The 10987-nt window shown below is 44.0% G+C and overlaps 1 protein-coding gene across 1 annotated transcript in view; it reads right to left on the bottom strand.

Annotated features, from left to right (window-relative positions):
• Positions 1-556: 556 nt before the first annotated feature.
• TRIM62 (tripartite motif containing 62) overlaps positions 557-10987 on the bottom strand; it is a 55518-nt gene continuing 45087 nt past the window's right edge. The window contains exon 5 of the mRNA XM_051987973.1: positions 557-3148. Within this exon, the coding sequence (XP_051843933.1) occupies positions 2598-3148 (551 nt within the window). The 3' untranslated portion in view covers positions 557-2597. The remainder of the gene's footprint in view (positions 3149-10987) is intronic.

Below are 10987 nucleotides of genomic sequence, written 5' to 3'. Positions count from 1 at the left end.
TGGGCCAGTAAGCTCCCAGGCTCTTTCTGCATGTGGGCATTCGTGAGAAGGAGTCCACTATTGTAAAATGTCATACAGATGTCCATTTCTTAGTGTGACACAGACTGCTAGGTCCTTTTTCCTGGCTGGGCCCTTCCTTTGCCTTCCTGGTGGTATCACTTGCATTTCTGAGTTTTCATGCCTTCTATGCTATTTTGAAATCTGCTTTCAGAAAAGGATTTGATAAAGTTCCATTATGCTAAGATGTGAGGAGGAGAAATGTTATGGGACATCTTCCCAAACCCTTCAAATCCCACTTTAATTCTAAAAGGCAAGCTAGGGTGCTCTAGGGTGATTCCTAAAGACCTAACTCAACCTTAGGTAGGTGAAAAGTTGTCTTTTTGGGCAGCTGGGACTCCCAAAGCTGGCTGATAACTCTAAAGACTTCCTGGTTATATTTTGGCAGACTGGTCACAGATGGTGAATTTCTGAATCTTAATTCATGAAGGTGAAATCCAATCTAGTCCAACAGGTTATTTATGAAAGTAACCCAGCTCCTAATAGGGTTAAACACAGAATTAGGGGACTTAACTCCAGACAGAGAAAGGGAGGAGGGAGCTACTCTTAAAAGAAATTGGGCAAAGCAAGCAGGAGGCAGAGAAGGTTAGGAAAATGAGTCCAACCAAGGCTTGGAGATTTTGCCTATCTATGATCAGAGGACCCTGTTCATTGAGAAAAACAAACCATAATATCCCATAACTTTAATTTAATATTGTACAAACGCGCCATTAACCACAAAATGGATATAGTAACCTTTTTTTTTCTTTTTCTTTATTTCCTTCTTTTTTAAAATTATAAATACTGCATTCTGGGGAGTGAAGAAGATCAAAGAATGAGGGAAAGGAGAGAGAGGTTGTATAGGCATTGAGCCCAGTTTTCCCAACCATGTCCCTCCAGAGCAGCTCCTTCCATTGGGGAACCCCCTGAGCATCCCCAATCTACTCCATTGTTTCATTGCTGCCTTGGGGTCCCGAGGAGACTAAGTGGAACTGCTGATTATTAGGCACACTGGGGTGAGGATATGGGGGCTCTGAGCCATGCCATAATTGTTGTTTTCCCATGAGCTAAGATGTTTCAACTCCTGGTCTCACTTTGTGAATACTGGTGATTTGAGAATGAATCTCAAATTTGCCTGAAAGGATCTGGCCCTGAAATGACTAACTGGGCAACCAGGGGCTATGCTCACAGCTAGAAACAGTTTCAGGAGTCAGGGAGAAGAAGAAAATCTCAGTTTTGACTTGGGGGACAGTACAGCCCCCCTTTTCTCCCTGAGAAATCAGAGCTGCCGTGGATAGGGTGATTTGAGCTAGGGGAACGAGAAAGGCTTGGGCCCAATTCCGATAGCAGCAGGGTTTCGAAATGGACAGAGTCCTTTCTTTCCTGAAATGAACCTCCTTGGAGTCCAGGCTGCTGGGCAGGCCTGCTATGGAAAGTCAGCTACTGAAGATCAGCCCCCAGAAGTCCTTTGGCCCATCCCTCTCATACAAAGCCCCAAACTCCGAGGTCTTGTAGAAGCATAGCCTAGACCAGACTACCAGTCAATGATTTCACCAGGCTGTAGTCAGGGCCTTTCCCAAGGCTTCTTTTCTTCTTTGTTACATGCTTAAGAGTCCTTGATTTGGGCACCAAGAGTTAACTATAAAGAGACCTGCTCCTCCAAAGCCTCCTTTCCTATATCCTCATCTTGAAGCTCCATTTGAAAAGCTAAGCTTAGGGTCAGGTTAAGTGATGAGATAGTTTCTCACCAAAGAAGCAATCCTATACTCAGAGCTAATGTCCTTACTCCTCCAATCTTGTCCCATCCCACAATGGCATGCTGAGGTCCCTCTGATAGTCCCTGTGGCCCCACATCCTGCCCTTTGGTAATCCTCCTCCCCAAGCCCCACATCTTTCTCTAAAATCTCTGAGGCTGGGATAGGGGGTCCGTGTACTATCTCACCCACCAAGACTAAACCAATCCAGCATCTTCCTCCAAAGGACTGGTACTGAGAGGGGCTCTCACTCCCATGAGGTACTGTTATTTCACCCTCATGTTTGAGAAAAATACTAGCACTGCTAGCACTGAGGAAACCTGCAGCCTGTGTGACCAAGAGAGGCTGCTGCTATGAGGGGCTGTGTGAACTACCATGTGCATAGTTCATGGAGAAAGAAAAGGAAAAACATTGCTTGGGAATCTGGGGCAGGTGGGTGGTTTGAAGCTCCCAGGTCTGGAGAGTGAATAATGGCTATGAGCCAAATGGGGATCAGAGTAAGGAAACAACCCCTGTGGTTAAAGGGGAAGTATCTGATCCCTGAACCGGTCATGGGCAAGCCTCAAGCTGTCCAGGGAGAAGTGACTTCTCTATTTCCCTGAGGCTACAGACCACCGGGGCAGCTGCCATCTGGCAAGGCCCCAGCGGCAGAGGATACCAGCATGGGTGGATGGCAAAGGGCGAGGTGACCCATCTCACAGATCAGGGCAGGAGGCACAGTGGGGCCTCCTAACGAAGGCAACGTTCTGTCTTTCTCCTTCCCGGCTCTGAGGTCTGTTGCCCAATCCCCCAAGGCAGCAGCGGTCACTAAATGCGCACCGTGTTAATGCGCAGAGGCTGCACATTCTTGCCATTAGCGTGGCTCTGACCGGGACTGAAGTAGGAGCAGAGCTTCCCAGGAAACTTCTCCCGGAAGGTGTACAGCCACGACATATCATCCGCATTGTAGAAAATGAGGAGTCCCTTGTCATAGTCCAAGAAGACCCCCACCTTCTCCAATTTGTTCTTGACATTGAGCCGGGTCCAGGGCTCGGTACAAGCACTGTACTGGTTGCCATCATGCATGACGATGCAGTAAAAGCCCCGGCTGGGCTGGATTTGGATGCTGCCCTTGCGGCTGACGGCCTCGTGAGCCAGCCCAATCATCCACTGGGTCTTTTCGGAAACCACCACCTCCCAATAGTGGACGCCGCTGCCAAACGCCTCCGAGCCCAGCACCGACACCTCCACGTCGAAGCGCTTGGGCGAGTCCTGCAGGGGCTGGGGGTGGAGGTTCCCGTAGGCTACAATCGTGCAGTCATCAGATAGGATGAGCCGCTGGTGGGCGGTGACGGGATCCAGGGTGAGAGCGGCCGGGACTGTGGGAGGAAGAAGAGAGGATGTGAGGGAGAGGATCCAGCTCTCCGGCCCGAGAGAGGGCCATCCTGGCAGAGCTGTAACCACAGGCAGATAGCAATCATCCTCAATGTCTACGCAGAACAGACTGGGCAACATTGTAGCTAGGCTGATAGTTTCCTTTCGTCATCTTGCAGAAACATAACTGTTACATACTTTTTTCATTGTATGGAACCCGGAACCCAGCAAGGTTCCGATGTTGGGAGGAAAGGCCGTTTTCAAATCAAAACACTTAATTGTCTAAGACAGCAAGAGGAAATAAACAGAGTTTGGAATAAAGAGAATTCTAAGCTAGAGATCTTACTACTGAGCGTTTGTTGCAAGGAGGTCAACGACAGAAAGGAAAAAAAGATTTATAATAAAATATTAATTGTGACAATTTTTTGTATTTACGGTAGCAAATTTTCCTTCATGCTAATGCCTTCCTCTGAAATTATCTGCAGTTTATCTTGCACATATCTCTTTATACATTCAAACATGTTTATACAACATGTTTGTATGCTGTCTCCCCATTAAACTGCAAAGTCCTTAATGATGAAATTGCAAAAAAGCCTTTCTTTGTATTCCTAGCACTTAGCTTGATACCACGGATAGGTGCTTAATAAAGACTTTTTGACTTGATTTGACAATGATGTAAATAATCTAACATACATTATAATGTATATTACACATGATGCATACATATTATGTATACATCCATACATAATATGCATAATAATGTAAAGAGAATGAAACTAAAATGAAGACAAATGGTCATTGTGATGACCAATCTTGATTTTGAAGAAGAGATAAAGATACATCTCCTCTCTTTTGGCAGAGAGGTGGCGGCCTATGGATGTGGAATATTGCAGTACTGTTGTTGGTTTTGCTGAGTTGTTTTTCTTCATTACAAGAGGGATGAGATGCTAATAAAGATAATATATCTATAAACTAATATGATATAAAATGAAAAGCCCCAAAGAAACAACTTCAAACTAATGCCAAATTAATTTAAACAAACTAATTGTAAATTAATATCAGATAAGGAGATCCATAGATCTGGAAATGGAGGGGAATGCAAAGGTCATCTAGTCTTGTTGTCTACAGTTGAAGGATGTGAGGTCCAGGTGGCACGGGTTATTAGTGAGCTTCATTTGGACCAGAGCCTGACACAGGTCTCAGAGGGGATGCATTCCTTCTCCTTATGCATGAGGAAAGAGCAGTGAGTGAGATGGGGGAGAAGGCTTTGATGGGAAAGCGGCAGGGCTGGCAACCAGATGCCCTGCTGCCAAGCAGTGGAGTGCTCCCTGGGGCACGATGGAATTTCACTCACTTGGGCTGGAGCCACAGCCCAGCTCTTAAAAAACAAACAACAACAAAAAAACCTGCACCATGGTTTGTGACTCAGCTTCCATTTTAAAGGGGCCAGAATTAGAGGCTATAGTGGATATCAGCCTTGGACCTGGAGTCAAGAAGCCTCCTTTTCCAGAATTCAGATCTGGTCCTAGACACTTCCTAACTGTGTGACCCTGGGCAAGTCATTTAAGTGCTGTCTGCCTCAGTTTACTCATCTGTATAATAGGGATGATGATAATAGCATCTACTATACAGGGTTATTGTGAAGATCAAATGGAATAATATATGTAATATACTTTGCAAACCTTAAAACTTTATATAAAGGCTAGCTATTACTACTACTACTACTACTACTACTACTGCTACTAATGCTGCTCTTCATAGCTGATTGCTGTGTCCTAAAATACTAGGTATGTGTCATGGTTAAGTACCAAATTGTAATTAATGTCCATTCCAATCCTTATTAGAGTTGGATCTCCATTTCCATGTCTACTTACCACAGGTAACATTTGTTTAAATAAGTTTCTTCCTGGCACACAGTAAATACTTAATGAATGCTTTCATTCATTCATTCATTCCTTGACCATGACCAATACTAAATTAAAGTGCTAATATTACAGAAGTAAATTTGATTTTCATGAGTTTTGCATTTTGCACCAAAAAGCAGCTTTGGGGAACACTCAACTCTTTCTTGGTCTGGAAACACTCATCAAAGGAGAAAGGCAGCATTAAAACAGTTAGCCTAATCAACAGAAATATAAACAGAAACATGATTCTCCAATCTGCTGTTTTCTCATGCTGTGGACATCTGCTGTAGGTCAGTGAAGGACAAAGTCCATCAGATGGACATGTTTGAAATAATATCCTTCTTGAAATACCATCCCCAGCACATCAGGAAAAGTGAAGCCCAATGAAAAAGACACAGTCCCCAATTTTCCTGGACCTCAGCTTTTTATTTTTAGAAGAATCCTTGCTTCAGCTCTTTTTTTCCCCCCAAGTTGAGGTGATGATTCATGGGATAGAAGTTGAGATGTGTTTTTGTGTTTCTTGGAGACTGACTCTATACAAAGGTAAAATGGCCTTGTTATCACTGCCATTAGGAGTCACCCCTCTCTCCACTTAATAAGTGTGTCTGATTCTCTGTCAGGAAGTGACAGACTAGACCTGACAACTGTGCCCTCTGGCCCATATTTCCCCAAACCTATGCAGTCTCCCACAGTAGCTGGTTGATGCTTAGATGCCTTCCACTGTTTACTAGAAGCCTTACTAAAAACAACAACAACAAAAATCCCAACTGCCTCAGTAACATGTCTGTTCCTGAGACAACTATTAGTTCTAGAAAATGACACGTCAATAGGCATTTATTAGATGCCTACTATCTGCCTTTGTTATGGCAGCACTTCTCTGAATAGTCTTCAGGGGCTCTGGCTATGGTCTCTCCAGAGAACCAAGGGCTCGGAGATTGTTTGCAGAGTTGGAAAGGCTTCCAGTCACCAGAAAATGCTTTCCAGGCTCCCCACATCCGGTGGGACAAAATCGGACTTCTCTGCAACATTCCAAGCTGCTGAGGAATTCTTGCCCAGAGCTGATGAAGGCCGGGCCCCCAGAGACGGTTCAAAAAGGGACTAAACGGTCTTTGTTCCAGGGCTTGCCGAGTCGGAGGCAGTATGGGAAACGGAAGCATCCCTTGAAGTGGATGGAACTTTGTCTGACCCTGAGATTCCTGGCAAGTCAGCATTTTAATGGGCAAAATGGGGCAGTAGAGAGGAATGGGGAGGAGGAAGAGGGAGAGAGTTAGGTTTGAAAATATAGGAGCTTCCTGGATGATACTATATCATCTACTACCTCCCACACGGCTGGCTTGGCAGGAGAGCTCAGGCAAGTAGACAAGCATTTATTAATTACTTACTCTCTGCCAGGTATTGTGCTAATTGATGGAGGTGCTAAGCCAACGTACACTTTCCTTCCCGGGACTACTTCCAAACCATTCTTATGTCACCAATCCACTCACACTGAGGGCAGAAGTGATACAAGGACACTCTCAAGGTCTCTCTTGTGAGACATGGGAGATACTAGCACAGGACCACCAAGCACGATGTGCCCACATGAAAGTGCCTCTATGAGCAAAGCAAAATTGCAGTAGCTCAAAAGAAATGCGAGGTGCACAAATTTAGAGACAGCTCCACCCCCAATGTTCATATGGACTATTTATGCTTGACCTGTGGTAGAGCCTTCTGGACCTGCATGGTCTGATCAGCCACAGCTGGACACATAGTACCTTGACCTCAACATAGTGAGGTAATTTTGGTCCTCTCTGAGTACAAAGGACGACAACCAAAGTCCCTAACAAGGTTCTCTTTCAAGGTTCACACTAAGTACTTAAGTCATCCTTCTCCATTTTCATTTGCCACCCTCTAGGACTCTTCCACCATCCCTGATGGCTTCAGATCCTGGCTCATGCTTGCTCTCTACTCAGTCTCCCGCTGTCATCTACAGTAACCTCAACATCCATCCAACTTCCCAATAACCATCCAACTTCTCAAACATCCACCCAACTTCTTGGCACATCAGCCCAACTGTGGCTTATATCAGACAGTGTCTATAGTCTTTTCCAACCTTGAGACTCCAGGTTTCTATAAACACCTCAATTCTGGATTCTTTCATGCTGGCTGTAGGATTGTCAGAAGATCATTTCCAATTTGGGAGGGGAGGCTTCTGAGAAGGCATCAGGGGATAACACTATAATTAGCTGTCTCTATTGAGTGTCTGTTAGGCTCCAGAAGAAACACTATTCCTGTGGTTATGAGATCTGGTATTTGTTCCCAAGTAAATTCAAAACATATAGTACAGAGCCTGGCACTTAGCTATTATTTGCTCCCAGATCTCACCTGACTATGTGACATTTCTTCTTTTTTTTTCTATCCCTTCTGCTCTTTCATCAGTAATGAATTTCATTTTTATCCTCTATACTAATGAAGGCAATGCAATATGGTAGATAAGAGTGCTAGACTTGGAGTTGAGAAGATCTGAGTTCTGACATTTAATAGTTGTGTGACCCTGAGTAAATCATTTATAATCTCTGAACCTCAGTTTCCTTATCTGTAAAATGAGGGGGAGTTGGACTAGATGGATTCTAAGATTCCTTTCTGCTATACATCTATGGTTATGTGACTAGCTTGTAAATCCTGGCTCTGTCACTTACAATCTATGTGCCCATTAGATAGTAAACTCCTTGAGGGGTAGGGACTATTTTTCACCTCATTTTATATCCCTAGCATTTAGCATAATCCTACAGGGATTACAAAGAAAGGTAAAGGATAGTGAAAATAAAGATTTTTTTTCACAGACATAGAATGAAATCTATCTATGGATCCCTTGGGCATCTGGGGACCCCAGGTTATGAGACTCTGATTTACATTAATCTTGCCATTTTACAGATGAGGAGTGATTTGTTTATAGAAAAAAATTACTTGTTCAAGAGCACACAGATAATGAAGTTAGCTAAATGAAGAATCAAACTCTAGTCTTTCTAAAACTGTCTTTCCCCCTTTAATTCTATAAACACAGCAACAGCAGCAGTAACTGATCAGTTGAAATCCCCAAACTTGGTATGATGGCCAACACTTTTGCACAACACTGGTCCCCGCCTCTGGTGTATGGAATGCTCTCCTTCATTACCTCCATCTCTTAGAATCTTAAGCTTACCTTCAAAGTTTGGCTTATGTGATGCTTCCTAAAGGAAGAATTTTCTGATCTCCTTAGTCACTGATGCTCCCTTCTGAAATTATCATATCTATACTTATTTGGTTCTTTTCCCATTCTGTATCTTCCCCAATTCTGTATCTTTCCCTATGTACCCTTTCCCCCATGTCCTAGTAGGATTGAAGCTCATTAATTGCAGAGAAAGCTTCATTTCTGTCTTTTTATTCCCTGTGGCTAGCACCATGCCTCGAGTACAAAATGCCAGTACTTAGTGGATTAGACTGGAGTCCAATAAACGTAAGTTTCAACAGCAAGACTACAGAGATTTAGGTTACCGGGTGACTACCATAAAGAAAGGAAACAAAAGGCTCAGAAAGGGCTCCAGTGGGTTAGAGGAGTCCCCAAGGGAGTCACTGGCTTATTTTATCAAATACATTAGGGCCCCTTTTTCAGGGGTCCAGGAAAGGTGAGGAGAGGGAACCTTCCTGTAGAGCACCTCTGGCATCCAGGCTTCCTCTCCAGTCTCAGTCTAGAAACAGGAGGCTCATTCTTGGATTGCTTACATCCTACTTGGGGAAATGTCTCTCACACTTAAGTAAACACTTGCAAAGCAAGATGCAAACAAAAGCCAATTAAAATAATTCAAGCAGTGTCAAGGGACTGGAGAGTAATTGAGGAATCAGTGTGAGATGGGGTTTATCAGGGAAGACTTCCTAGAATAGGTGAGTCTGAAAAAGAGAGGGAGGAACAAGAATTCACAGAAGGGAAAAGGAAGGACATCCCTTGGGTCTTTCCTGAGGAATGCCTGCAAGACATACCTGCAAGAAGGGTGACCAGCAGCTTAGGTTGGTCACAGCAGGAAGAAATAAGAGAGCTGAGCTTAATAAGTAAGGGGGGAAACCCAGAAGGGCAGAGGATTAGGGCGCCATTATTGTCTTTTGAGCAAGAAGGTGAGAGGTAAGAGGAGTTGACTGGTATACATTAGGTATTTAATAAAGGCTTGCTTGCTGATGTGACATTTCTAGAGCCTCAAAGTTTAAAAAGCCCCCTTTTTTGTGCATCACCCACTGAAGCCTCATAATGACCCAGTGAGACAGCACAGGTATTACTGTCCTTATTTTACAGACGGAAACCAAGGAGCAGAGACAAGGAGCAACAATTTGTGGATCACACAAAAGCAAGACTTTTCTTGACTCCTGAGCTGATAAGTGTCTTGAGCAAAGAGCCCGAGGCACATTATTGCAGCTGATACATCTAAAAATCATAAAATGATTGGAAGCTTAGTGATTGGCAACCTTCTGGGATACCACCATGGTGGGCAAGGAGGGTCAAGGTCTGGACAAAGCCAGCAACTGAAGAAAGATAAAGGAACATGGTGAATCCAGGAAGTCCAGGAAAGATTTCTGAGGTGAGACATAGAAACCCTTAGCTCTCAGACTACCCCTCTTCTGGGTATGTTTCCCAATAATATTCATCTCAGTCCACATTCATTAAGGCAATTATGCCATCATCCTCAGTGAATGTCTCTTAGATGAATGAACCTTAGTTTCTTTCTCTGGAAAACAAGGATTTATAAAAGTTTGTAAAATTAGCTGTGTCATTCTGTGTTCTAAAGTCCCTACTATTTGTGATATTCTTTGTTCTAAGGTTCTCATCATATCTGATATATAATGTTCTTAGGTCTCTTAGTCGTATTCTGAGGCCCCTAATGGCTCTGATATTTTATGTTCTAAGCTCCTTCCTAGCGATGACATTCTATATTCTAAGGATCTTCCAGTCTTGGTATTCTGGGTTCTAAGAGTGCTCTCAGATCTGACACTGAAAGTTCTAAGCGTGCTCCCAGATCTCATCCTATCTGGATTCTTCTGGGTTTTAAGAATCTGACACTGAAAGTTCCAAGGGTGATCCTAGATCTCATTCTATCTGGGTTCTAAGAGTGCTCTCAGATCTGACACTGAAAGTTCTAAGCGTGCTCCCAGATCTCATTCTATCTGGATTCTTCTGGGTTCTAAGAATCTGACACTGAAAGTTCCAAGCGTGCTCCCAGATCTCATTCTATCTCGGTTCTTCTGGATTCTAAGAATCTGACACTGAAAGTTCTAAGCATGCTCCCAGATCTCATTCTATCTGGGTTCTTCTGGGTTTTAAGAATCTGACACTGAAAGTTCCAAGGGTGCTCCCAGATCTCATTCTATCTGGGTTCTTCTGGGTTTTAAGAATCTGACACTGAAAGTTCCAAGGGTGCTCCCAGATCTCATTCTATCTGGGTCTTCTGGGTTCTAAGAATCTGTCACTGAAAGTTCCAAGGTGCTCCCAGATCTCATTCTATCTGGGTCTTCTGGGTTCTAAGAATCTGTCACTGAAAGTTAGAGCTAACATTCTGAGTTCTAGGGCCTCTCCCAGAACTGACAGTCTGTGACTGGAGGTCTATATTTCCCTATAGGCCTTAGTGGAAAGACCTACTCCTTGGAGAATAATTTCACCACTAACAATGTCCTTCCTTCAGCCCAGGGCTCTAAGAATCTCTCTCAGTGCAGGCTGAGTAATGAGCCAGCATGAATAAGGCAGGCCTGACAATTGACCAGTGACTCCTGTGGCTTCAGCCTAGAGGCTGATCCTGGGAAGGGCTTGAGAAGAGCCCTGGTTCTGAAGTCAATGGAAAGGGCTTGGATTCCGATCTCTACCTGTGTGACCTTGGACAAGTCCCAGCAATCACCTGACTGTGTGACTCCTAATGAATTTTGGGATTGTTGGGTCACAGATGC

This window comes from Antechinus flavipes, chromosome 3 (assembly GCF_016432865.1).
Source record: "Antechinus flavipes isolate AdamAnt ecotype Samford, QLD, Australia chromosome 3, AdamAnt_v2, whole genome shotgun sequence".
Taxonomy (NCBI): Eukaryota; Metazoa; Chordata; class Mammalia; order Dasyuromorphia; family Dasyuridae; genus Antechinus; species Antechinus flavipes.
The sequence above is the reverse complement of the archived record's forward strand: the minus strand, read 5'-3'. Positions and strand labels throughout refer to the sequence as shown.